The sequence below is a fragment of the Carlito syrichta genome, unplaced genomic scaffold, assembly GCF_000164805.1.
Source record: "Carlito syrichta isolate Samal-C Ts95f unplaced genomic scaffold, Tarsius_syrichta-2.0.1 Scaffold304534, whole genome shotgun sequence".
Taxonomy (NCBI): domain Eukaryota; kingdom Metazoa; phylum Chordata; class Mammalia; order Primates; family Tarsiidae; genus Carlito; species Carlito syrichta.
Window position 1 is genome coordinate 3086 of NW_007248630.1, and position 13641 is coordinate 16726.

A 13641-nucleotide genomic window follows, 5' to 3' on the forward strand; every position below is an offset into this window, starting at 1 on the left:
TAATGCAGTTTAAAAAGAAATCCTGGCCGGGTTCGGTGGCTCAGTCTGTAATCCCAGCACTTTGGGAGGATGAGATGAGTGGACTGCCTGAGCCCGTGGGTTCGAGACCCACCCGGGCAACTTGGCAAGACCTCGTCTCTACAATAAATTTAAAAAAAAATTAGCCAGGCATGGTAGCCTGCACCTGTAGTTCGGGCTACTCGGAAGGCTGAGGCAGATGGATCGCCGGAGCCCAGCAGGTCAAGGCTGCGGTGGCCGGGGGTGTGCCACTGCACTCCTGTCTAGGCGACAGAGTGAGACTCCAACTCAAAAAAAGAAAAAGAAAAATCCTGGTTTTACAGAATGAACAGCAAAAATTTGGGTGGCAGTGATGGGGTCACTCTTCTCTCTTCTGTGTCCGAAGTCATAAAGGAAAACGAGCAGACTGTTGCAAACAGCTTTTGTCGTTACTTAAAAAGAAATATTTTGTGAAATTTAACCAAAAAAATGTGTGTTTAGACGAAGTCTCCTTGGTTCCACAAGGAGAAAGACGTCACTGCTGTTAAGTAGCCATGTTACCATATTTGAAGGCAGCTGCCTTCCCTTTGTAAGAGGCCAGGCTCAAGAAATCTCTGTTGGAAACTTTCTCGGGCCATAATTAGGTGTGTCCTGTTGTGTGAAAACTGGAATCTAAGAAATGGAGGTGGACAATTTTGCCCAGGCTGTCCCAACTGACTGGGAGAGCGGGTTCTCCTCAGCCGGACGGGATGGAGGGGCAGCACCGGAGCTGCTGTCATGCCGAACCCTGGGCCGGACCAGCTCCAAACCGCCCTGTCTCCCGTGGGAGAAGCTGCTCTGACCCTCGCTGCGGATGGGCGCTCACACGCGCGGCAGCCCTGACTTCCCAAGAGTTGACTGCGCTCCTTCTTCCTGCCCCGCCGTGTCTTCCCTCAGGGTCTGGGATTGGACTGGGATTTCAAGGGGCAGACCAAAAAAGGGCCAGGGAGGAGAGCAGGCTGATCAAGGAGGGTTCCATGCTGGCCACATGTCAGAGGAAGGGAGAGACCCTTTCGAGAACCTATGCACTTGCAGGGAGTGAGAGCTGCAGGGCAAGAAAGGCTGAGGCAGACCCGAGTCTTGCCTGCTTCCCCTAGACAAGCAGCCGGGCCGCTTCAGCCACAGAGCGTCCCTCGTGTGCCACAGGTCCAGGACCAAGCGTTTATGGCTGCGATCCAAATGTTCAGGTTTCGTGTGGGGTGAACGAACAGCAAAGCTGCCTGGGTCATGGCTGGGAGGAGAGATGCTGGCTAGCCAGCCATGTTGGTCCTCCTGAGGGAGTTCAGAGAGGCAAAGGGGCCAGGAACGCGGGGTGCACCAGAGGGTACAAACAAGGATGGCCAGTTGGGCTGGGGACCCATCAGGCCCCAGGTTTGCACAGCGGACCCCCTGGCGTTGCACCCAGAGGCTCCAGTTTCTTGCTCCTGGGTAAAGTGCCTGGACAATGTATGCTGGTCTCCAGGTGGTTCTACCCGCCACCGATGAGGAGTACCACTGCACCAGGCCAAGACTTTGCAAAGAAAACGGGTACCGTTTTGCTCAGGGGTTCACGAAAAAACTGTCTGTGCTTGCTGGGAGGAGACCAGGAGAATGGGGAAGGTGGTAGTGGTGCCAAGATGCAGAATCTCTAATCCGTCTGCTTGTGTGAGCCAAATGAAAAACACCAGCTGCATCAATCAGAACTTAAGGGAAAATAAACCAGATCGACAAAGGTGTATTTCTTTAAACTTCAGAAGGTAATAGCAAAATTTAAATGCCATGAGCTTATTGTTGCATATCATGGAGTAACTTCCTTTTTTATTGACTGAAATGGACTGTTTGTGCCCCCCCCCAAAAAAAAAATTTTGTGTGTTGAATTCTCAACGTCTGCCCAGGTGCAGTGGCTCACACCTGTAATCCCAGCACTTTGGGAGGTGGAGGCAAGAGATTTGCTTGAGCCCAGGAGTTTGCGACCAGCCTGGGCAACATGGCAAGACCTCGTCTTTACAAAGATAATTAGCCAGGCGTGGTGGCGCAAGCCTATCATCCCAGCTACTCAGGAGGCTGAGGCAGAACGCTCACCTGTGGCCAGAAGATCAAGGCTGTGATGAGGCCACTGCACTCCAGCCTGGGTGACAGAGCGAGACTCCAACTCAAAAAATAAATCAACAAATCCCAACCTTCAAGGAGATGGCATCAGGAGGTGAGGCCTTTGGCGGTCATGAGGTCAAGAGGGTGGTGTCCCCATCAACAGGATCCCAGCCCTTATAGGTAAGAAGTTGGCTGTCTGCCACCTGGAGCAAGGTCCTCACCATCCATGCTGGCACCCTGACCTGACTTCCGACTTCCAGACTGTGAGCTAAATTTCTGCTGGGCATAAGCCACCCGTGCTGTGGGCCCTGTTAAGCAAGCTAGACTGACACTGGTCTGATACAACCTCATTGTACAATCTGGCACTTAAGGGCACACATCGGGGAACGTCAGACACTGTCTCCCCCTTTGTGAATTTACACCTGGTCATCTGACTCCGGCCTCTTTCCCTGCCACCAAAGCTGCTCTTTTTGGCCAAATATCTAAGTACTGTTTCCAAGGCTAGTGTGCTTTTGGGAACAAAGTAGGTGTAAATAAAGCCTGGAGCTCTTCTGCTGCCTCCTCAGATTCCATTCCAGAGGGTTCATTTGCTTTTCAAACCTTGGTGTCCCCAAGGTCTGTCTTTGGCCTTCCTCCGTACTCCTCCGCTGTTCTTCCACTCCAGTGACGTCAACTGCTCACCCTGTGTTTGATGAAGTTCAGCTCTCCGTCTAGATCCCCTTGCTCTCAACCCGAGTCGAATCCTCCAGTATCCAAGAAACCCAGTGCATCCCCGATGTGCACAGCAGCCCAGGCACAGACTTGGAAAGCTGCTCCTGGGGTGCCCCCAGGCCCTCCACAGAGCTGAGACAGCACCCTGCCCAGCCCAGGGCCATAGAATGTTAACTCCCTTCCCTTAAGTGCCTCCAAGCGACTGAACCATCCCCTGCTGCTTCTGGCATGTCCTACTCAGCAATCACTGTCCCCGAGGACCTCCAACTTGCCTTTCTTCCCCAGTCCCCTCCAGATCATCTCACTGGAGTTCTCCAAACCAGTTCCGTTTCCAGTTCCACTGGGGTTTCTCCCACATCTTCCCTTGCTCCTTTCCAGTCCCCACAGAGACCGAGGCTCCCAAGCCCTCACCTGCCTCGGGAGCCATGAGGGGTGGGGCAGCGGTGGCTAAAACTCAGAACTCAGAGCCAAGGACATCACAAGCTCCTACCAGAGCCACATCCAGGTCCCCGTGTTTCTGGTGATCAGGCGTGCTGGGAAAGGCACAGAGAGGTCAGAGGACATGGCACGTTCCAGAACAGTGTTGCTGCACTTTGCTGGAGAGTGCAGGGAGAAGTGAATTGTGCCAGGAGCTAGAGCTGGACAGAGGGTAGAACCCAGGCCCTGAGGGGCCTTGTCTGCCATGCCCTGTCCTCTACAGCTCCCCAGTGAACCTGAGAGGATGAGAGGATTATCGTTAGGCACTGCCTATCTTACGTGCCTCCAGCAATTCTTGCCCTTAATTGTACCAATTCACAGGTGGGCAGCCATGCAACTATTTACCCGCTCAAAGCTGGGGCCTGGCAGGACAGCAAGCTGGGCAAGGGAGGCTGATGTCGCAGGCCCCCAGGAAGGCAGAGCTGCAGAGCATACGCAGGATGCTAAGCATCCTCGGCGAGGGACACGTGCCCAAGAAATTACCCAGAGAGTTTAAAAACGGAGGAAGGAGCTCGTGGAAGAGCCACCTGTCACTTTAGAGGAAGGATAATCCTTAGCCTTGGGAGAGACAAGACTTTATAGAATCAGATAATTATTTTTCCTTTATGTATAAAAAGTAAATCTCTCCAGAAACCTAAAATCCACTCCTTAACAAAGTTAGAGTCTAGAACCAGTTTTTCTTGTTCATTCAACTCTTGATGACCCGGAGCAAATGACTTGGTCAGATATTCTGAGTCCCTGAAGCCTGGGGTAAAGCCTGAGCATCTGTGAAAAGCACCACGGGTGGTTCTGCTGACCCAAGGACCCCTGCGTGAATTCGGATCCTCTCTCCTGGAACACCTTTGGTTAAAGCTAACCCTTAGAACAAGAGGAATCTCATCTCTGTGGGTTATGAATACTACTTTATCAAGGTGCTTTAGATAATGATCTCTTCGGAATGTATTTCCTTTCCTCTTCTGTGCATCTCAGCAGTCTTCAGAGCATGCTCCCTCAGTTACTGAGCTATCGAGCCCAAGGCTGGTCTGCACTGCACGTGGCTCTGCAGGCTGTTCAGACAGCTTCCCGCTCCCAGGTGATATTCAAGTGAATGCTCCGAGCACCAAGCACACCTGGCCTCCCAGGGCAGGTGACGTGTGAGGCCCCGCACTCTTCGGGAACAGCCTCCCCAACAAGAAGGCTCAGACGGACAGTATCAACGTGGCAGAATTATAAAGATTATTAAATTTTATTAACAAAAACTTTGTACATTTTCTTTTAATACATATGGAATTTTACACCTAGGTAAAATAACAACACATTCAAAGTTTACCATTTATACAAATTGTTACAGAATAACAACCAGTGGGTTAAATAAGTAAAATAAACCACACTGATTTTTTTAATTATCTACAAAAGATTTTACTTTCTTTAAAATTCCCCTGAACATATAAAAATAAATTAATTTTACTTTTCAATTAAATCTACCAATTAGAAATATTACAAATCAAAATATCAATGTTATCTTATGAATTTTTCACAATACAAAACAGATTCACAAAACCTTATTTACAGAAATGAGGTAAGAACTGTGCAATGTTTAACCAAGAGACATATTGCAGAATTAACATGTTCTTCCAGCTAAGTACACAGTGGAGGTCTAATTACAGCTGGGTCTTTTCCACTAATAATTCACACATTTAAGAACAGTTCAATGATTACATCCCCAATTGTTTAATTTATTACTCTGCTGCATTGTTACATCAAGAGCACAGCTCCCCAAAGTGGAAGGGCTGTGATATAGGTTTCACCGACTCTAGTGGTGCGATTTTTAATTTCGTTTGATTGAATGGTCAGTAATGGAAAGTTGTTTAAATAAAATAAATATGTATTCTTGCCAAATCATCTTTCCTTGTGACTCATTAGTGGATAAACACCCAGGTAATCGTTTCGCCTGAGCTATCTACCGTGGCACAGAAAGTTTTGAATAAAGGCGGAAGCACGGGGAAGGCTGCCAGTGTGCCGGGATGATTCCCGCTGCTCGCAGGACTGACTGTCTGAGCTCCGCTGTCTAGAGCCGTCTCAACACAATTAGGCACGAACAGGCACTTGATCAAGGCCAAACCCTACCAGCACTTTCCTGAGTGGCCCCTCTTTCTCCAAGAAGTCTTTCACTTTAAATTGATCTGGTTTCCCCAACAGCCTTAGAACTCACTTAACTCGGTTTCTTTAAAGTATGGGTAGGTCTTAACACGTAAAAGCAACCATCAAAAGAAAATTACCGTTAGCAGAAGCAGACATTACCATCCTAACTTGATTACCAAAATTGGCCAAATTCCATTAGAAAGGAAAATTTTTTAACAAAGATTGCTAAGTCCCAGTTGGTGAGCTTTAATATTTGCAATATTGAATCAATAAAACTCCAGGAGAAGAAACTGTGGACAGTTCCTTGAAATTTGTTTTAAGACTTGACTCAGAGCAAGCATACTGTAACCCAAACAAAAGATATTTCATATTCCAACTCGGATAAGATCAAGTAATTTGTAAATGGAACAAATCTTTAGTTTTGTTATTCGTCATCTCCAATTTATAACAAAACTAGTTGTGCACCAAGTATATTAAATTTGGGGGGGGTTGATGAACTCATTGCATGTAAATTACTTCACTGACTAAAGTTAGTTATTTTCTTTCAAAGTTCAAAAAATCTGGGTGAAGGGTAGGGGATATGGAAATTCCATTTCAGTGCAACAAAGCAACAAGAAAATTAATCAAAGCCTTACAAAAATGTCCTTGTGGCAATTAATCCTTTGTTGTGCGGTGTATTTCTTGTTGCATTTCTTCATAGCTGTAGTAAAAAGACTGCAACAGCAGCCAATGAAGTGCTAGAACAGCAGGATAGGCGATTTCTAGATGTTTCTGAAGTGTCAACTTTTCTCTTGAGCTACAGGCCCAGTTTTATCACTAAGTCTCTGTAGTTAAAACAAAAAAATCAGATGCATTAGTTTAATCAATTTTTGGCAATACCCTCTTAAGTAAAACTGTAACTGAGATAAAATGATAAAAGAGGTTACTCCCTATTTTCTCTGCAAGTTAGCGAGACTACTTGCTGCATAATATACACACATAAATTTACTAGTAAATGTTTTAAAAACACCACATCAAGCAGTTAAAAAGACAAAAGAGAGCCGGGCTCGGTGGCTCAGCCTGTAATCCCAGCGCTTTGGAAGGCTGAGGTGAGTGGATTGCCTGAGCCCGTGGGTTCGAGACCCACTTGGCAACTTGGTGAGATCGCATCTCTACAATAAATCACAAACTAGCCGGGCATGGTAGTGCGCGCCTGTAGTTCCAGCTACTTGGAAGGCTGAGGGAGAAGGATTGCCGGAGCCCAGCAGGTCGAGGCTGTGGTGGCCGGGAGCGGCCCACTGCACTCCAGTCTGGGCGGCAGAGTGAGACTCTAACTCAAAAAAAAAAAAAAGACAAAAGAGGTAGTCCATTTGAAGGGTGGAACTTTTAAGGAGTAAATGTAGAATTCATCCCCCAAAATCAACTGTTCCACAGAATCACTCACGTGGCATTGTGGGAAAGGAATTTTTTATGGACTAAGAAAATCATGGGCTCTAATCCCACATTTGCTGTTTGTCCTTTGAACTTAAATCTCTTTAAAGTTTCCTTTTACTAATCTATAAAAAAATGGGGTTGCAGCCAATCATTATTTTCAAGATTGAGATCACAAACACCATAGTATGCAACAAGGATGCCTGGCACATAGGAGGGTGCTCAGTAAATCTGACCTCCCAGCCCTGCTTTTCTCTATTAGTTAATCAGTACACTGCTTATTTTTATATTACTTAATACGGTGATTTTTCCATTAAAAAATACATTTTATATTATATAACTCAGAACAGATTAGCTTATAATTCACTTTTTAACACAAGGAAAAAATATGTGGAAAAAAGCGGAAAAAAATAGTTCCCCCCCAAAAAAGACTAATTTCTGCAGAATCACTGAAATTTCCCAAGTCAGTAAAACACTAAGAAGTAATGCGGTTTGTGAAGATGACAGTGTTCACATCAGGAAGTCAGCAAAACAGGAGGGCAAGCAAGAAGCGCTGAAAAGTTAATGAAAAACAATCCTGCATTTTGAACTAATTCTCGTTACTAAATACAGACCAAAGTTTCTGAAGACAGTAAACAGAAAACTTTCAAAGTAACGGGAAACAGCAAACACTGCAACTTTGAACACTTTCATTTGCCAAGTCTCCCACCTCAGCCTTTCCCTTCTTCCTTTTCCTGATGTCCAGTCTCCATTCTACATCCCCATAGCCTTCCTCTAACAGGGTTCTGCCCTGAACTGGAATTTAGGGGAAACATTTATACTCCAGTAAAGAAGACCTAATTGAAGGGGAGAATTAATAGAAAGAAACAGCCTTAAAATGTGTGCTACTGTATGTGTAGTATACTGTTCCTGCATCTGTTTTTAATTTATCTTAACTTTTTCACATCGAAAGGGTAAGATGCTATCACAAGAAATTAATAAAGAATTTAAAATCTGAATTGCACTACAAATATGATTGTAATTTCCTTTCTTTAAAAACATAATCCAGTAGAATAACTGAATTTCTCACCCTAAAATGTATATGTTAATCTTATTATAATTAACTTTTAAAAAGCACTTTGGAGCAAAATAATAGAAATATTTCTGAATTACCTAGACTGGTTCTGTAACCAAATGAATTAAACAAAAATTCAGAAAACACCAACTGTTTGTCTTTTTAGTGGACTGTCTCATATGACTTGCTGACAGACTTTCATATTGAAAACTGCTGAATTATAAAATGGCCTTCAAACCTAATGTGCAAATTCAAACTGATATACTTAGGGGACATATAAATTGGCATAGGTCCTTTGCGTTTACAGAATTCAGCTGCTGAATCAACTGTTTTAAGAAGAAATGATCAACATTTGAAACAACAAGGCTGAAAGAATGATCATTTCCGACTGATCCATAAAACTCTTTTTACTACATCATTAGCTGTGCTACAGAGCACACACTTACTGTGACTTTCTGACTTGCACCGTCTCCATGGATGGTGAGAAACGGGTTGGTGGCAGCTGTGTGGAGCGGGGGCGCCTGAGTGCCTGCGAGAAGGTTGTTGATGGGAATCTGTGTCGGGGCCGGGATCTGCAGCTGCTGCAGCTCAGGCTGGTGGTGCTGCTGGTGGTGATGCTGCATCAACTGATACAAAAAGGCTTGATGTTGTTCCTTAGGCAAAAACAGGTCCAAGAAAATGAGTTCCCGGGGACAGAATTCAACAGTCAGTAAAGCCTGCCTTTAATTTTAGATACTTAAAAGTGAGTCACACTCCTACTACTAAGAAAAGTTTCTCATCTAGAAAAATATGCTGCATTAGACAATAACCATCTACCATAAAATGTCAATATCATCCATGAGTAGCTTATTTTCAAGACAGGGCACACAGATATAGAGACCCCCTATTCAAAATGAGGTTATCCATGATGATCAAGGAATACAGCAACTTAGAGAAGTTACACATTATCTCTATTTGAATGCATCACATGGGTCAAACCCGTCCCGTAATTCTGTCCAGACTTAAAACAGCTTTAAAGTTCTCATTCACGCCTAACAATGGAGTGCTTTCTTGATGCAGCTATAGATGCTTCTTTATAACAAGCATGTATTCCATTCTATATATACTTATATATTTCCTGAGTGCTTACTATGTAGCGGGTGCTGTTTTAGGTGCTTGAGACATTGGAAGGGGAAAGATAAATAAAAGTATCAGAATGTGGTTACTGCTAAGGGGGAAAGGAAACAGGAGGTGTGAGAAAGTCTGGTGCAGGTGGGGTGGCCAGGTGGTAATTTTAAAGAGATTGGTCAGGGCAGTTCTCACTGAGAAGGAACACTGGAACAAAGACCTAGAGAAGGTGAGGGAATTAGCCAAGTGAAGATCAGGAAGAGAGGGGATTTGCAGGCAGTGCCAAAGGCCTCCACAGAAGCAGATAGAGCAGGGCCAGTCCCACAAAGAGCCTAGTGGGGCTGGAGCAGAGTGAGCAGGGAGGTGGTAAGACAAGGCTTCTTGTCTCCACGGGGACTTACAGGGGAAAAAGCATGACTGCTTTGGCTTTTACTCATAGTAAACTGGGAAACCAGTGAAAGGTTTTGAGCAGAGAAGCAACACAACCTGACTGCAGGATTTCTCGATGGAGATAATGCAGCATCAGAGAAGGACTGCACTGCAAGGGTTCTGGCTGGAGCAAACTGACTGGAAGGATGGCACTGCCATCAGCTGGGGGAGGGGGCAACTATGTGTGGAGCAGGTTTGCAGGGCAAGATCAGCGGATCAGTTTAGGACATGTGACATTTGAAATGTCTTTTAAGATATGCAAGAGGAGATATTGAGTGAGCAGCTGGATACAGGAGTCTGAAGTTCCAGAGAGAGGCCTGGGTTGAAGATGTAAACATCAGCACATTGATGGTATTTAAAGACAGGCGACTAGAGATCACTGAACTCTATCTAGGCACACTTCAGAGGCTGAAGGAAGCTAAAATGGAGGCTAAAAAGGAATGACCAGTTAAGTAGGAAAAAAACCCAGAAATGTGGTAACCAGGAAGCTGAGGCGAGAAAGTATTTCAAGGAGAAGGGAAAGTGGTCAACACTGTACAATGCTATTGCAAATCAGGTAAGACGAAGAATGAGAACCCACCACTGGACTTGGCAATATGAAGAGCCTCTGGGAGAAGAGAGCAGCAGAGAAAGAGAGTAGGAGCTGATGGGAGAAGCAGGTTAAGCAAGAGTTCATTAAGACAGGAGATGTATATACGCATGTGTTATATGAACACTCTTGCCTACAGAAAGTTTGACCCATGTAAATAGATACATTTCACACAGTCTTGGCTGACAAAAGAAGAAGAGTTTGAAACCCTTCAAGTCCTCATGGTCGCTGAGCAATAGTTTCTGCTGAAGATGCCTTAATCAATCACGTTCTAGAAATGCAACAGTTACATGTGCTGCTATTATTATTAGAGTAAAATCGTAACAGGAAGAGACCCAAATAAGCTCAGTTTTAGTACTTAAATTAACATGAGGCAAGAGATAAGAAAACAAGATTACATTGCAGTGTAAGCACTTAAGATTTACATACAATCTATCCTTACATCACCGTTAGAACAGTGACAGTGAACATGATGATCCATGATCAAAACAAGTATTTTCAATATATTTTTTACTAAAGAAAGAAAGCACATAAATAATTTTACAAAGAAATTACCAACAAAGGCAGACACCCTGTATGTATTCTCTAAGTAGCCCAAAAAAATGGGCTGGAGAAGTCACATGCCGACGTTCAGCCAGGGCCATGACTACCGAGGCCAGAGCTGCTTCATGCCTAAGCCACACACGTGGCTCAGTCCACTCCTTCTCCCCTTCTCCAAGACATCTCCTCTACCCCTTCCTCCCTCTGCTAATTACTTTCCATTTAATTTTAATTAAGAAAACTGAAAACATTAAATGCCTACAGCTGCCCTGCCTGCCCTGGTAGTGGTAGTGCAGGAAAATGCTGTTCTCACCTCCTCCTCCTCTGCTGGTCTCTTTCCTCTCTTCTACACCAAAGTGTCCCCAGAACATACACATATGCTATCATACTTAAAACGATTAGAAACTAACCCTTAGCACATCTGCCTTTTGCTGCCCATTTCTCTGCTTTCACAGTAAAATGTCTTGAGTTGCCCATGCTCTGTCTTAAAAGTCTTCAGACAATCAAATTCAATGGTCAATTATTTTTTAGAGATGGGTCTCATTGTGTCATTGCCCAGGCTGAAGTGCAGTGATGTCATCACAACTCACTGAAGCCTTGAACTCCTAGGCTCAGTTACACAATGCACTTGGCTGCTCAATTATTTCTTGTCCTCCCAGAAGTATTTTATAAGGGCGGGGGATTCCCCCCCCAAAAAAAACACCAGAATTACCTTTTGGAGGGTGGGCCCCTTGTAGCACAGGCATCCATGTGCCAGCTACACTGTTTGTCCATTTCACGATGAGTGGTTTACGAGAGCACCTGCCCACACTGTGCTGAGTGTTCAGCAGTTTTTGACCAAAAGTGGCATGACCTTTGTGTCCCACCCTCCCTATTCACCCTGTCTCACTCCAAGTGACTGTTTTTTCGTTTCCCTGGGTGAAAAAAGTCCTCAACATGCTGCCAATGTGGAAGAGGTGAAACAAAAACCGGCAAAAGCACTAAAAGGCAAAAACTGTTTTGAGCAGTGAAAAAGCATCTTCATTGGTGTATTGTATCAAACGAAAAGTACTCTGAAGGTGACTGAAGTTTAAACATGTAAGAATAAATACACAATTTTTTATAAATAAATTCTGGGTTTTGGGGTCCACCTCATACATATTCACTCTCCCCTTTATGGAAACAATGTCCTCACCTGGCCCCGGAGACCCCACTCTCTCAGGTCTCCTCTCAACTCACTGGCCACTTGTTCTTGACATCCTTCAAAGGCTTCTTCTCTTCATTCTCTAGGACAAGGGTCCCCCAAACCCCATGTGGAGAACCAGTACCAGTCCATGGCCTGTCAAGAACTGGGCAGCACAGCAGGACGCAAGTGGAGCTCTGTCTACTGTCAGATCAGCAACGGCATTAGATTCTCATAGGATCCTAAATCCTACTGTGAACTGTGCATGCAAGGGATTTGGGCTGCATGCTCCGTATGAGAATCTAATGCCTGATGAGCTGAGGTGAAGCCGAGGCGGTGACCGGCAGAGAGGTATGACTGCACATCTCCCCGACTCCCATTCGTGGAAAAACCGTCTTCCACAAAACTGGTCCCTAATGCAGAAAAGGCTGGGGACTGCTAATCTAGGAGATCCCAACATCATCTCACTCTAGCTGTGTCCTCTCCAGGGACTGCAGGCTTCTCTTATACAACTGCTCATCTATATTTTACCTGGGCATCCAAACAGATGTTTCAAGCTCAACATGTCCACAATGAGACTCCTGTTTTCTCTCCAAGACTGATTTCACCCAGGTCTTCCAAATCTCAGTAAAAGTCACCATACAATTGTTCAAAATTATTTTTCTTATATGTCCAACAAACAAGTCTCGATGATTCTATCTTCAAAATATACCTCAATTCCAGACATTTCTCACCACACAGACCACACGATTTTAACACACCAACGTCTCCTGCCTGGACACTCCTTCTGTTTCCACTTTTGCCCTCTCTCCCCCAACACACACAGACTGTTCTCCACACAGCAAGCAAAACTAATCCTTTAAAACGTTAATAATTTTCAGGTCACTATTCTGTTCAAAACCCTCCAATTCTTAAATAATTCTGAAAAAAAGTGAGGCTAAAACAAGATTAACAAAATTGGGATGATTATTACAGCCAGATGACAGGCTGATGAGTGTTCAGAGCCCCCAGGATGCTCTATGCTCTACTTTTAGTACACTTGAAAACTTCCATAATAGAAAGGTTATAAAAAAAAATCACCAATGGCTTTCTATTACACATAAGATAAAATCCTCATTTCTATCCACAGCCAAGAAAGGCATCACATGATCTTCCGGATCACCTCCACCACTCTGACCAGCAGCTCCCCATCCCCTCTCTCTGCACCACACTGCTGCCTCCTAATCTTCCAAAACACAATGGCACCCAGGCCTCATTCAGCTACAGTCTCTCTACTTCCATGCAAGGTCTCTCCTCTCTTTCTCAAGTCACAAAGGCAGACTCCAGCTTTCACTCAGGCCTGTGCTCAAAAGTCACCCTCAAAGAGGAAGGACCATCCTGTGGAAAACGGTCTTCATATCGCCCTGTGCTCCACCCCTTACCCTGCTTTCTTTTTCTTCTGTGTACCACTACCGAAAGCATGCATTATGTCTATCCATCTCCCATATCAGAATGAAGCTCTCTGAACACGGACTACGCCTCCCTAAGCACTCCACCACCAGGGCCTACACAGCATCACAACACATGCGCTGATATTTCTAAGTTAGCGAGTGAATGTGACATCCCTGCAGGTAGCACAGACTATAAACCAAATGACAAAAAAACCTTTTAGGATTATGCATTCAATAATGTTATTTCATAAAGGAGTAATCTATACCACACTGAATATCTATAATAGCTCAGAATGCTTGCTCCTAATAAAAGTTAAATATTATCAAAAGGAAGAACTTACTGGTGTGAGCTGTTGAGAATTTAACAACTGCTGAAATTGCTGTTGATGAATAAGCATTTGTCTTTGCTGGTCAGAAAGTAATCCTAGTCCTGAGGCACTGGAAAATGATTAAAATTCTTACTTTCTACTAGTACCTCTAATGTTTTTGTTTTTTGTTTTTCACT

At 44.5% G+C, this 13641-nt stretch overlaps 1 protein-coding gene across 1 annotated transcript in view; it reads right to left on the bottom strand.

The window, feature by feature from the left end:
- Positions 1-4500: 4500 nt before the first annotated feature.
- Positions 4501-13641, bottom strand: part of LOC103262520 (protein AF-10) — a 128380-nt gene continuing 119239 nt past the window's right edge. Inside the window, exons 17-19 of the mRNA XM_021713420.1 lie at positions 13478-13574; positions 8326-8532; positions 4501-6239 (exon numbers count right to left, since the gene is read on the bottom strand). Coding sequence (XP_021569095.1) covers positions 6195-6239; positions 8326-8532; positions 13478-13574 — 349 coding nt within the window. The 3' untranslated portion in view covers positions 4501-6194. The remainder of the gene's footprint in view (positions 6240-8325; positions 8533-13477; positions 13575-13641) is intronic.